This window comes from Myotis nattereri, assembly GCF_964212035.1.
Source record: "Myotis nattereri genome assembly, chromosome: 16".
NCBI classification, from domain to species: Eukaryota; Metazoa; Chordata; class Mammalia; order Chiroptera; family Vespertilionidae; genus Myotis; species Myotis nattereri.
The window spans coordinates 32,743,738-32,757,802 of NC_138091.1; the positions used below are offsets into that span (position 1 = coordinate 32,743,738).

General features: G+C 40.9%; 1 protein-coding gene across 1 annotated transcript in view; it reads right to left on the reverse strand.

Moving 5' to 3' along the window:
• TRIM37 (tripartite motif containing 37) overlaps window positions 1–11,496 on the reverse strand; it is an 81,610-nt gene extending 70,114 nt beyond the window's left edge. Inside the window, exons 1-4 of the mRNA XM_081108767.1 lie at window positions 11,072–11,496; window positions 8,946–9,047; window positions 2,070–2,110; window positions 418–534 (exon numbers count right to left, since the gene is read on the reverse strand). Of these exons, the coding sequence (XP_080964893.1) occupies window positions 418–534; window positions 2,070–2,110; window positions 8,946–9,047; window positions 11,072–11,092 (281 nt within the window). The 5' untranslated portion in view covers window positions 11,093–11,496. The remainder of the gene's footprint in view (window positions 1–417; window positions 535–2,069; window positions 2,111–8,945; window positions 9,048–11,071) is intronic.
• Window positions 11,497–14,065: the final 2,569 nt, after the last annotated feature.

Below are 14,065 nucleotides of genomic sequence, written 5' to 3' on the forward strand. Positions count from 1 at the left end.
TAAAAGTATGAAGAAACAGCAGATTAGATACTGTCTGGAGGCTAATTTAGAATGATTTCCACAACACCAAATTTAAGATACATCTTTTAAAATATAGGAAATTTATCAGAACAATTCTTAATCAATGACCTATAGGCAACTTCAGCAAACCCAAGGAGAGCCAGTAGGCATCAAGAGGCAAAGAGAAATTATTAGCACACCAGCAACTGTGGCAGTTCCACTCCTTTTATGAAAGCCTCTGATAAAAGAAGCCATTCAAGAGTTAGAAAGATATTTCCAAATAGTGATACCCACACAACATCAAATGAAAACTATCTGTGTTCGCCTACAAAACTAAAAATTAAATATCTTTAAATAGTTTCATTAAAATAACATGTACCAAAATATATGAAATACTTAAAGAAATTGAGGACATACTTGTCCTTTTCATTTTCTTCATGTTTGGTGAGACTACAGAGTTGAAGAGTATCAAGCTGTTGTGTTACTTCTTCTGCCCAACGACAGTTTACTAGTTCTCGTATCTGGAGTGGAGCACTAGAGAGAAGATATATATATATATATATATATTTAATTCAGGAATTTGAGTTAATTTTCTAAGACAAACACATTCTAGCCCGACTGGCGTGGCTCAGTGACTGAGTGTCGACCTATGAACCAAGAGATCATGGTTTGATTCCCAGTCGGGGCACAAGCCCAGATTGTGGGCTCAATACCCAGCAGGGGCTGTGTAGGAGGCAGCCAATCAATGATTCTCATCACTGATGTTTCTATCTCTCTCTCCCTCTCACTTCCTCTCTGAAATCAATTTTAAAAAGATATTTAAAAAAAAAGATACAATTTTCATCTAGCAAAAGGACAAAAAAAGATAGATTGGTAATATACAATATTGGCAGGAATGTGAGGAAAAGGCACTTTTGTATCTTTTATTAGGAACGTAAAATGGTAAAAACCTATTCTTCAGCACAATCTGGCATCATAATTTGAAATTACCAAAAGTGGAAACAATCTAAATGTATCTCAATATAAGCATAAATAAGTAACATATGGTCACATAATAAATAAATCAAACATTTTTAAATTTAAATGACATGTGTACATCAAGAAAGATAACACTATATTTTATATTTAAAAAACAAAACAGTACTATATCATTTGTGTTGTAAGAATACACACACACACACTAGAGGACCAGTGCACGAAATTCATGCACGGGTAGGGTCACTAGGCCTGCCCAACGATCAGGGCCAATTGGGGCCTCCCAGCTGCCAGCTGGGGCCTTCCTTTGTTCCACGCTGCCCCCTGGTGGTCAGCGCACGTCATAGTGAGCAATCGAACTCCCAGTCTCCTGGTCAAATTCCTGCAGGGACAATTTGCCTATTAGCCTTTTATTTATATACCAGAAGCCTGCTGCACAAAGATTCATGCAATAGGCCTTGCTCCCCTTGGCTGCTTGCACCAGTTTTCCTCCGGCACCCAGGACCCAGGCCTTTGGTCCAGCCACAGCGAGGCTTGGCTTCTCTGCAGCAGAGAAGCCAAGCCTCTTCAGTCTTCGCTCCGTGCCTGCACATGCAAATTAACCACCATCTTTGTTGGGTTAATTTGCATAGTCACTCTGATTGGCTGGTGGGCAAAGAGGAGTGACACCAATTTGCATGTTTCTCTTATTAGTGTAGATATACCAGTACACAGAAAAATGTTTAGAAGATTAGAAACAACCCCAATAACTTCACCTGAAAGTGTTATTTCATGACAAGACTAGGTGAAGAATAACACAATCAGAAGACTTTTAAGAAATATTTACCTACACTATTAAGATTTTTTAAAACGAGAAACCTTTATAAGTTAAACATGATTTTCTAAAATAAGGTAAACAATTTAATGCTTTCTACATAATTCTAAGATAAATTAGTTTATGCTGTATCTAGAGAGATTATTTTTTTTTCAGCTGTATTCCCAAAGAGGCAAAATGAAGCAGATTACAGAAAGAATCTTATTAATATTAGGGCACACTCTAACTCCATTACCTTATTATTTTCCAAATACACAAATAATCATAGCAAAACACTTACCGGCAATGAGGACATTGAGCTCTCTGCTCTGTCAGCCAGCGCTAAGGAGGCAAAAAAATAAATTAGCTTTGATTGTAGAAACACCATAATTTTAATTTGTACATATTGAATACTTATATACCAAATTTAATAAGTTTAACTTTCTAGTGCCTGCATTAATTATAAAGATACTTATAGAAATAGTAGACACCTACTGTCTTCCTCTCATTATCATATTGACCAGGACAAACTTTTGAAGGGACAGAACTCATCCCAAAATAGTTAAGAAGCTATTCTCTCATAGGAAAGAAAGTGATTCTAGGGCTATTTGGATCTCAGAGGGAAGATGTGGATAATCTTCACAAAAATAATGATATGGTCACTAACATCTCCAAACATAAACCATAGGGTTTTACTTCTAACTAACCCACCATACTTCTAACTAACCTACCCTACAATCTGCAAGGAAGTTTAACTAACAAACCATAAAATCCCCAAGGAAATTTAAGGCACTAATACATTTCTTTTTAGAAAAGCAAATTAATTTTGAAGAACATACACTATAGATATAAATTAGACCTAAAATATGAATAAGCAATATAGCAAAACCATTTTGTATCTTGAGTTCCACAGTTCAATAACTTTTAAACATCTACATAACTTTGCTTCCTCATAATTATGAAAAGGTTTTACAAACCCTTTAACTGCAAAATGTCTCCACTAAACCTCAAATTATATTAATTTAATCACTGTAATTATTACTGAGTAGGAAGCAGTATCACACCATATACAAAGGAGATGCTAAGATTTTCTGAATGCTTTCCAAAAAAACCCAATATTTATGGTTAAATATTTTTGTTTTAATAGTCTGGTAAATTGGTTCAGAGAATGTATTCCAGTATCTGATATTTCTGTTTATCCCTATGCACTTTTATAAAACATAAACTTTTACCTAAAGTCAATTAATTAACTCAGAAATAAAATTGCCAAGGAAACCTTAAAGGACAATAAAAATTAGACAATAGGGAAAAGGTACCTCACAGCAAAATCCTATATAATAAAAGGCTAATATGCAAATTGTCCCCTGGACCAGGAGTTCAATTGGGAGTTCGACCAGGGGCGGGGGCGGCCCACCCTGCTCCCAATCAGCCCCCCCCCCCCGATCGGGGCGGGGCCAGCTGGCCAATCGCCCATAGCCCCTTCCCATAGCCGGCCCAGCCCCATTGGCCCTGATCGGGGTGGGCCAGCCGGACCCCACTCATGCACTAATTTGTGCACCAGTCCTCTAGTAAAGAAATAAAGCTAGAAGAAGAAAATACATGGAAGAGGATTCCTCCATTCTTAATAACCTTGAAAATTATTTCTTCAGTCCCTTGGTAAAAACAAAATTTGGGTGAAGTTTCTTCCGCTGAAAACTCTACTAAAGTCATAGCACCTCCCCAGGGCTGTTTTCAGCCCACACCTCCCTAGCCTAGTCCTCTACCTCAACCTAGGGCAGGGGTGGGCAAACTTTTTTTTTTTTTTAAATATATTTTATTGATTTTTTACAGAAAGGAAGGGAGAGAGATAGAGTTAGAAACATCGATGAGAGAGAAACATCGATCAGCCGCCTCCTGCACATCTCCTACTGGGGATATGCCCGCAATCCAGGCACATGCCCTTGACCGGAATCGAACCTGGGACCTTTCAGTCCGCAGGCCGACGCTCTACCCACTGAGCCAAACCAGTTTTGGCAAACTTTTTGACTCGAGGGCCACAATGGGTTCTTAAACTGGACTGGAGGGCCAGAACAAAAGCATGGATGGAGTGTTTGTGTGAACTAATATAAATTCAAAGTAAATATCATTACATAAAAGGGTATGGTCTTTTTTTTTTTTTTTTAGTTTTATTCATTTCAAACGGGCCGGATCCGGCCCGCGGGCCCACGGCCGCCCTAGGGGAACCAGCAAAGTTAAACCTTTAAATATATTTGGTATCTCTCTGCCCAGGGTATTTGTCAATACCTCTCTTCAAATGGTTTATTCCTACTCATCCTTTAGATTTCAGTTTATAAGCAACTTCCTTCAGAAAGCTTTCTGACTCTACAGCAGTGGTTCTCAACCTATGGGTCACGACCCCTTTGGGGGTCGAATGACCCTTTCACAGGAGTCGCCTAAGACCATCAGAAAACACATATAATTACATATTGTTTTTGTGATTAATCACTATGCTTTAATTATGTTCAATTTGTAACAATGAAATTGGGGGTCACCACAACATGAGGAACTGTATTAAAGGGTCGTGGCATTAGGAAGGTTGAGAACCACGGCTCTACAGCAAGCATATCAAACTCAAAGGCTAGCATGGGCCAAATAAACAAGGTTTAAGTTTACGTGGGCCACAAAAAAACAAAAGCTTTAATTTTCATAGAAACACAGGTTTATTTTGATGGAGACATGCTGAATACAAAAGGCTAAAATAAATAAGCGTTAACATAAAATAGAAGATTTTAATAAAAATTAATTTTTCTTGAACATTAATTTACAAGACATGAATAATTGCACAAATAAGCGTAATGCAAATAAACCTATTTTTCTTGCTTTCAGAAAGCGAAATATTTCCCGTTGCGCACATCACAAAAGTCAGTACAAGAATAATGACGTGCAATTGGCTGCTAAAATACTTGCTGCTAGTATTTGTAGAGAGAAATGATGTGCCTGCATATAAGGCATGCAAGGGAAATGAATGTAACAGGATTATAGTAATCAGCCATTAGCGAACGTTGTAGTTCCTTATTAATAATTATGTATAACAGGATATTATAAAAATCAAGTTATGAAATTTTTATTAGAATGTTTCTTACATACCATTATATTGGGTGGGCCACAAAAAATATTCGTTGTGGGCCACATGCGGCCCCTGGGCCAAGAGTTCGACATGCTTGCTCTATAGACTATTTTAGATACCACTGCCATGCTCTACCACAGCAACCTATACTTCTCCCTTCATTGTGGTTGTAGTCTCCCCTCCCCTGCTTCACAATAAGCTCTATAAAGGTTGGGACCAATATATTTTTTTAATATACTTCTCCCATCCAAAAGGGCTATTGTTGCAATATATACCACTCTTGACATCAGGACTGTCTATTTGCTTATATAGTCCCTCTCTCTATGCGCTCTCACATAAGAATATCCATTGGTTATAACCATAAAACTTTCCTGCCTATCCCAAGCTAGTGACCTTTCCCTTCTCTATATATATGTAGCATTTTTACCTTGTACATATCACACAATCTAACTTAATCACAAAATAAATATGGCAATTTTCATACTTTGGGGGAAACAATGTTTCTTTCAAACCAAAACTCAAGGTAAAAACCAGTGAACAATATTAATGCACAAGAAATATTAAAGAAACATCTTCATAGTAATTCCTTCACAATCAACTGAAGAACTGATTTCTCTCCCTCATTAAATGGAAACACAAGCTTTAGACAGTATTCAGACCTCAGTCTGATTCCTAGTTCTAGCACTTATTAAACACATGAAATAGACAAGTGACTGAGCTCAAGTTTTCTTGATTATACGCCATGACCAAGTGATTTATTCCTGGAATGCAAGGACAGTTCAACATACAAAAATCAATTAGTGTAATATATCACATTAATAAAACAAAGGAAAAAAGGCATCTGACTAAATCCAATATCCTTTCATGATAAAAACACTCAAGAAATAGGAATAGGAGGGAACTTTCTCAACTGATAAAGTCCTTATTTTATTGTGATTGTTAATCCTCACCTGAGGACATTTTTTTAATAATAATTTTTTTAAAATATATTTTATTGATTTTTTACAGAGAGGAAGAGAGAGAGATAGAGTTAGAAACATCGATGATGAGAGAAACATCGATCAGCTGCCTCCTGCACATCTCCCACTGGGGATGTGCCTGCAACCCAGGTACATGCCCTTGACCAGAATCGAACCTGGGACCTTTCAGTCCGCAGGCCGACGCTCTATCCACTGAGCCAAACCCGTTTTGGCATGAGGACATTTTTTCATTGATTTTTAGAGAGAGTGGAAGATAAGGGCAGAGACAAAAAGAGGGAAACATCAATTATGAGAGAGGATCATTGATTGGCTGCCTCCTGCACACCCTTACCGAGGATTGAGCCTGCAACCTGGCATGTGCCCTTGGCCAGAATTGAACCTGGGACCCTTCAGTCCACAGGCCGACGCTCTATCCACTGAGCCAAGCCGGCTAGGGCTAAAATCCTTATTTTAAAAACCCACAGCAAACCATATTCAGTGGTTAAAGATGGAAAACTTTTCTGTTAAGATCAGGGAAAAGACAAGGATGCCTGCTTTCAGCACTTCTATTCAACATAATACTGAAAATTTCAGCCAGAGCAATTAAGGAAGAAAAGAGAAACAAAAAGCATCCAAAATAGAAAAGAAATAAAATTATGTTTATGATGACACATGATCAGATATGTAGACAATCCTAGATTTCACAAGAAACTTAAGTTAAAGCTAATAAATTCACCAAAGTTGCAGTATACAAAAATCAACACACATAAAACACTTTTATTTCTATACACTAGCAAAGACTCCAAGGAGAAAATTAAGGAAACAATACATTTACAATAGCATCATAAAGAGTAAAATATCTAGGAATAAATTTAACCAAGGAATTGAAAAAACTGTATGTGGAAAACTACAAAATATTGCTGAAAGAAATTAAAGAAGCCCTAAATAACTAGAAAGACATCCCATATTCATGGATTAAAAAAATTAATATTGTTAAGATGGCAATACTACCAAAAGCAATCTACAGAATCAATGCAATTCCTATCAAAATCACAATGGTGCTTTTTTTCAGAAGTAGAAAAACCCCATCTAAAATTCAAAAATAATCACAAGGGACCCTAAGTAACCAAAACTATCTTGAATTTCCTGATTTCAATTTACGACAAAGCCATAGTAATCAAAACAGGTTTGTACTGGCATGAAGACTGAAAGAGACCAATAGAGAGCCCAGAAATAAGTACTAAAAAAAGTATATTGTATAATTGGGTTTATATGCGGTACTTAACTAGTCACATTCATAGAAACTTAAAGAACGGTGGTTACTATGGGTTGGGAGAGAAGGTAATGGATAGAAGTAATGAAAGCAGGCAGCCTTGTCTTTTTCCCGATCTTAAGGGGAAAGTTGAGGTACCCTTACTAAAATTCAAGACTGAACAAACCAAGTGTTGGCATCAATATGGAATTAGCACTCTCATACATACCAGCAAGAATGTAAAATGATAAAGTCTGACAATATGTTAGAAGACGGTCTGACAATACGTTAAACAGTTAAACATCTACCTTATGATCTAGATTCCAGATACTCCATTCCTAATTATTTACCCAAGAGAAATGAAAACTGAAGTTCATTCAAACACTTGTATATAAATGCTCATAGCTCTCTCTATGTAAATGCCAAAAGCTAGAAGCAACCCATGTATCCATCACAAGTGAATGTGTACAGTATGGTGATTGTATGTTAAGAACAATAGTATTATTAACATATAACCATAACTATGGTTAATAGTATGGTTAATAATATGTACTACATATTTGTAAATTGCTAAGAGAATAGATCTTGAGTCCACATCATAAGAAAAAAAAATTTTGTAACTACGTATAGTGATGGATGTTAACTAGTTAGTGTAGTCATCATTTTGCAATATATACAAATACATACAAATGTTGAATGTAGAAATATGTTGCACATCTGAAATTAATATAATGTTTTAAATGTCAATTATACCTCATTTAAAACAATAAAACATGTGAATGGATAAACAAATTATGGCATATGCATACAATGCAATGCTATTACTGTGCAGTAAAAAGGAACACTATTTATACACTTGACATAGGTAAATATTAAAATAATTTTGCTGAATAAAAAAACAGACACATAAAAGTATATATTATAAGATTCCATTTGTAAAATATTCCAGAAAATCCGCACATATCTATAGTGGCAGAAAGCAGATCAATTGTTGCCTGGGAACCAGATAAGCAGGAGACATTACCCAGAGACACAAAGAAACTGGGGGGTTGTAGATATTTTCATATCTTGACCATGGTGATGGTTTCTGAGGTATATACATTTGTCAAAACTTATCAAACTGTACACTTTAAATGTGTAGTTTATTGTATGTAAATTACACCCGATTTTAAAAGTGTGCAAAATTTAAGACAAAACAAAGTCAATAATTGTAGGCAAACATAAAGAGCTACGTATGCTAAAAATCAAAAAGGGATTAAAAAAAAAAAAAGAGAGAGAGAATTACAGGGACAAAAAAAGGGGGCAGAAAACAAACAAAAAAAATTAAAAAACACACACAAAAAAACAGGTAGTAAGAGAGAATCAACTAAGTGTAGCTAGATAATTGAAGATCTAGTCTGAAAACATAGCCAAACAAGTATAAACTCTCCCTCCTCTGGGTCTCACAACATTCTGTTAGTGTCTCTTTATGATGGTACACAAAGTCCATTCTCTTTATTAGATTTAAGTTCCCTCAGAGTAGGCACTTTGTCATTTACCTTCATATCCCTCAACCTCAAACACAATGGAGGCCAGCCCTTTGTAAGTACTTGTTAAATGTGCAATGACTTAATAATGTAAATATATTAGAATTTTAGTGGATTTTGGTTTCCAGACATTTCATGGCAGTTATCATTTGATGATTATTCATCTCCACAGTACTAAGCAACATACACTGATGGTCTCCCTATTAAGGAACATTCACTGAAGACATTTTTTTAAAAGGACACAAAATCTAAAATGAAAAGATAAAGGAAATGATTAATTTTTACCATTTTATTTACCAATATAAATGCATGTGGAAAGAAAAATACAGCTTACCCTGATACAGCTGAAACAACAAAGCTTGGAGCAATGAGGACACAGGCGTGCATCCCGCAATTTCTCCATACAGATGAAACATCGAAAAACCTCAGCAATGCTCTGAAAACAATAAAAGATGTAAGGTCCACCAGGTTAGGCTACTGAATCAAGAGTAAAAAGCATGATTAAAGTAATTTGCTTATTTACATTTATTTTAGGCTGATAACATCTCAGTTTTAAGTTTATTCCATATCAGGACTTGTTAGCCAAGATGGAGTACCTCAGAACATCTAAGCTTCACAATGGTTCTATTCTAAGGAAAGGATATGAAGTGCACAAATATTTTTACTGAACATTAATTATAATGGCAAGAATCTGGCTGGTCCAAATATTAATTACCACAGTTAACATAGATTACATTAGTCACTACAAATATTTCTTCGATTATTTAATGATACAGAAAAAATGCTTACGTTTAACAGTAAGGAAAAAAAAAGGCAAACTACACGATTAAAGGAACAATATGAACTTTTTACTTTCTCTGCAATTTCACAAGGAGGATGAATTGCTATGGTAAGTTTTTAAGAGATACATATCCTAAAAGCAGTGCACTTTGATCAATGCCCTGGATAGGTAGCTCAGTTGGTTGGAGTGTCATCCTGATTGGCCAAGACTGTGGGTTCAGTCTGGTCAGGGGACTTACAAGAATCAACCAATGGATGTATGAATAAGTGGAACAATCACTAAAGCCCTGGCCGGTGTGGCTCGGTTGCGCTTCCTCCCATGCACCAAAGGGTCTCGGGTTTGATTCATGGTCAGGGCACATGACCAGTTGCAGGCTAGACCCCCAGCAGAGGGCAAGCAGCAGCTGATGGATGTATCTCTCTCAAATGATGTTTCTCTCTCTCTCTCTCCGTTCTCCTTCCCCCCTCTCTCTCAAATCAATAAAAACATATATTTTTAAAAAAATCAATAAAAACATTCTCAGGTGAGGATTAAAAACAATTTTTTTTTAAATTTACTTAAAGAAACTAACTCAGAATCCAGAAACCGGAATTTCTGCCCTGCTCCTGCAACCAGGTAGCTACTTACTTGAGCCTGAGAGTCTACCCCTATTGAGAATTTTAGTGGCAGTTCTCCCAATGCTTTGGGAAGAAAAAAAAAAGATCACGTAAATTAGGAGAAATAATATTATCTTGGCAACAAGCCTCATATGAATCAATTTAGGAAGTAACTAACAAGAAAAAGAGATATAATTAAATGTAGGTTATTAGATATTTTAAGTTCATTTTTATAGGGCAGGAGAATTAAAACTCTCATAAAACCAAGGTCAAGTTACCAAGCCTTTCAAATACTTTCACATGCGAGTCTAATCATGACAGCAAGCCCGAAGAACCTGGGCGGTGCAGACGCTGGCGGGGAGGGGATGGAGGTGGGGGCGTTAACACCATTGGGTGAACTAGTTTACAAAGCCCTGTCACATCGCTGCCCTTACTAAGAACGAAGCAAGGATTCAGTGTTTTAGTATTTCGACAATTAATACAGTATTTGACAATTATTACACAATTATGTTCAATAACCAATCTTTTTTTAAATTGTCCCTAGCCTTTATGTAAATACCCCAACAATTTTAAATCAGAGCTTACAAGTGCCAGGTATAATAAAAATGAGGTTGTTCTGGCAAACTACAGCCAAATAAGATAATCAGAGAATATGCTCATTCAACCTAGGAAGGGCAGAAGTCTACAAAAATGTACCGCTAGGAAGAAAGGTTATCCCCTCGGAGGGAGATTTGGATCCGCGCAGAAATCACAAGCACTGGTTGCGAGTGTCAGGGCACGTCCCTGTAATGAATCTGCAGTTTTGCTCTGCACAGGCTGCAGTCTGCAAAAGCCCCGTGGGGATGAGTGCCCGGGCGGAGACAACCTGAACACGCCAAGATGCGCACCACCTGCCTGCGGGAGCGGCCGCAGCACAGGCACCAGGGGCTGCAGCACCCGCCGCCGTCCTTCGCCCCTGGCCCGCCTCTCCGCGGCGGCGGCGGCGTCCCTACCGGAGAGGACTCGGGAAAGGCGACCCGCTTAAAAAAACACTCAGCGGGTAGCATGGGGACACGAACCACCAACCTCCTCAAACCTCCTCACCTCTACACTCTGTTCATCCATTGCCTCCGACTCGCGGCGGGGCCTACAGCGACCCGCGGAGTCCGTGGTCTGACCTCTTAGGCGCCGGCCCGAGGTCGCCAGTTCAAACTGCCGCGGCGAACCACCCCGCGCCCACCTCAGGAGGCTCCAACGACCGCCCCGCGAGCGCGCCCCATCGCTTCAGGTTCCGCGCCAGCTACCCCCACTTCGCCATTTTATCCGCGTGCCCGCCCTAGAGAGCAGTAGGAGGGCGAGAAGTGGCCGCAGATCCTCCCTCCCGGCTCAGCCGCCCAACAGGGACCGCGAGACGCCGGCGGGCGGGCGGGCGGGCGGGCGCGCGCGTGTCGAACCGCTACTGAAGCCTGGCGCCTCAGGTCTCCAGCGAAGCAGGCGCTGCAGGGAATTCACAAACACCTACGGTAACCAGGGCAGCTGGAGGCGCGGCGGCGCAGAAAGGCGCTGGCGCGCATGCGCGCAGGACGCAGCGTTAGAGGAGCGGAGCCGAGAGGCGGGCACCTAGTTCCCGCGGTGCGGAGGCGCACACGAGATTTGGCTGCTCCCTGCGGCAAGGTAGCTCGCCTTCGACCCCAGGATAAGGCAGGCATTGGCAGGGCCCCGCCCCTTCAGGGGTGGGGCGTTGCCCCACCGATCTCAAAACTTGCGCGCGAACGAGCAGAGCCACCTGGAGTGCATGTGAAAAACGTAAACTGCAAAGCCACGCCCCTACGTATTTAGACTCTGATTCTAGGGTAGAGCCCCACTAAATCCGCACTTTCAACAACCTCTCTCGGTGATGTTGGCTGCAGGCGGTGTATGGCCCCCCCCTTTGCAAAACCGTGGTGCAGAGGTTACCTGGCTAGTGATTTTTTTCTTTGGGAGGAAGCCGAGACTCAGGTTTTTAAGATTTCCGCTCCACCTGAAGCGAAGCTCCAGACTGTGAAGCCTAGAGCGGTATAGCTTCTCATTTCAGGGCTGGGAGAACGGGACCACAGGTTATGTAGACGTAAGACCCACACCACACCAGCATTTCTTGCCACGTGAGGTGCGCGGTTGCCATGAGACTACAAAATGAAAAGCGGTATCAGCTGTATTCAGCTTTCCTAGATTGGAGGCCGCTTTCTACAATACTGTATTGTAGTTTAAAAATTGCAGGAGTTGAAGGTATGAGACAAAAGGTGTGCATCAAATTCTTGATTTGAATTTAATTTTTTCTTTCTAGTTTGTTGCAAACAACTATTACACTTAGCCCAACCTAGAATGCACGTGTAGAGAATCAACAATAACCTAGAAAGTTATTGACTATTAAAGCATTTGGATTTTATTATAATTAGTGGGCAACAACTTTATGTGCCAAAAATTATTTATGTACAGGAACTTTATTAATATTAATTGCCTGAGCACTGAAAAAAATGAATATCTGTTACTAAAATGTAACTGTAAATTAAAGGAGGGCTTTCTGTTCTTGACATATTCAAACTGGACAGGACAATTTTAACTGGAGCTACTCTCCTAACCCTGTTTGTCAGTTATTGTAAGTTGGCCAATGGACATAGATGATCATAACAAATTCTTAAAATTATATTAAAGTGTAATTCTACTAGAGGCCCGGTGCACAAAAATTTGTGCACTGGGGGGGGGGGGGGATGGAGGGGGTCCCTCAGCCCGGCCTGTGCTCTCTCGCAGTCTGGGACCCCTCGGGAGATAACGACCTGCTGGCTTAGGCCTGCTCCCGGGTGGCAGAGGGCAGGCCCAATCCCTAGGTGCAGCCCCTGGTAGTGCTCAGAGCAGGGCCAATTGGGGGGTTGGGGCACCGCCCCCTGTCACATTCAAGGCAGGGTAGATGGGGAGGTTGCTGCGCCACCCCGTCACTCACAGAGCAGGGCCCATCAGGGGGTTGGGGCGCTCCCCACCCTGTCACTCACAGAGTAGGGCCGATAGGGGAGTTGGGGCACCACCCCCTGTCACACACAGAGCAGGGCGGATCAGGGGGTTGGGGTGCCGCCCTCTATCATCCACAGAGCAGGGCCAATCAGGGGGTTTGAGCACTGCCACTGTCACACTCAGGGCAGGGCCGATGGGGAGGTTATGGTTCTACCCCGTCACACACAGAGCAGGGCCTGTGGGAGGGGAGGGTTGGGGCACCGCACCCTGTCACACACAGAGCAGGGCCGATCAGGGGGTTTGGCGCTGCCCCCTGTCACGCTGATCCTGGTGCCGGGAGGCATATTACCCTTTTACTATATAGCATAGAGGCCTGGTGCACAGGTGGGGGCCGGTTGGTTTGCCCTGAAGGGTGTCCTGGATCAGGGTGGGGGTCCCCACTGGGGTGCCTGGCCAGCCTGGGTGAGGGGATGATGGCTGTTTGCAGCTGGTCACACACCCTTCAGGGTGGGGGTCCCCACTGGTGTGCCTGGCCAGTCTGGGTGAGGGGCTGAGGGCTGTTTTCAGGCTGTCGGGTGACTGAAGCTCCCAACCGCTCCTTTTTTCTTTTTTTATTCTGGGCCAGTTTTAGCTCTGGCTCCAGCTCTGAGGCCTCTGCTGCTGAAAGCAGGTATCTGGTTTGTTTGTGTTCTATAATCGAAACTCTGTATCAACTCCAGCTCTGAGATCCCAGCTTGCTGAAAGCAGGTTTCTGGGGTTTTGTTTAGCTTCTATATTTGTTACAATGTTTCAAACTGCAGGCTCAGAGGCCGGCAAGGCAGGCGGGTAACGTTGGAGTCCACTGTCACTGAAGCAAGCAAGCCTCATTCATGTTCGCTTTAAGCTGCCTGGCTGCCGGCCGCCATCTTGGCTGGCAATTAATTTGCATATCTCGCTGATTAAGCAATGGGAAGGGTAGCGGTTGTATGCCAATTACCATGTTTCTCTTTTATTAGATAGGATAACCTGCAGACCTAACATTTTATGTATTTTTCCTAGTCGTTTCAATGCCTCATTTTTATTACATATATGGAACTATCATTTATTGAAGGATTACTAAATACAGTGGGCCTT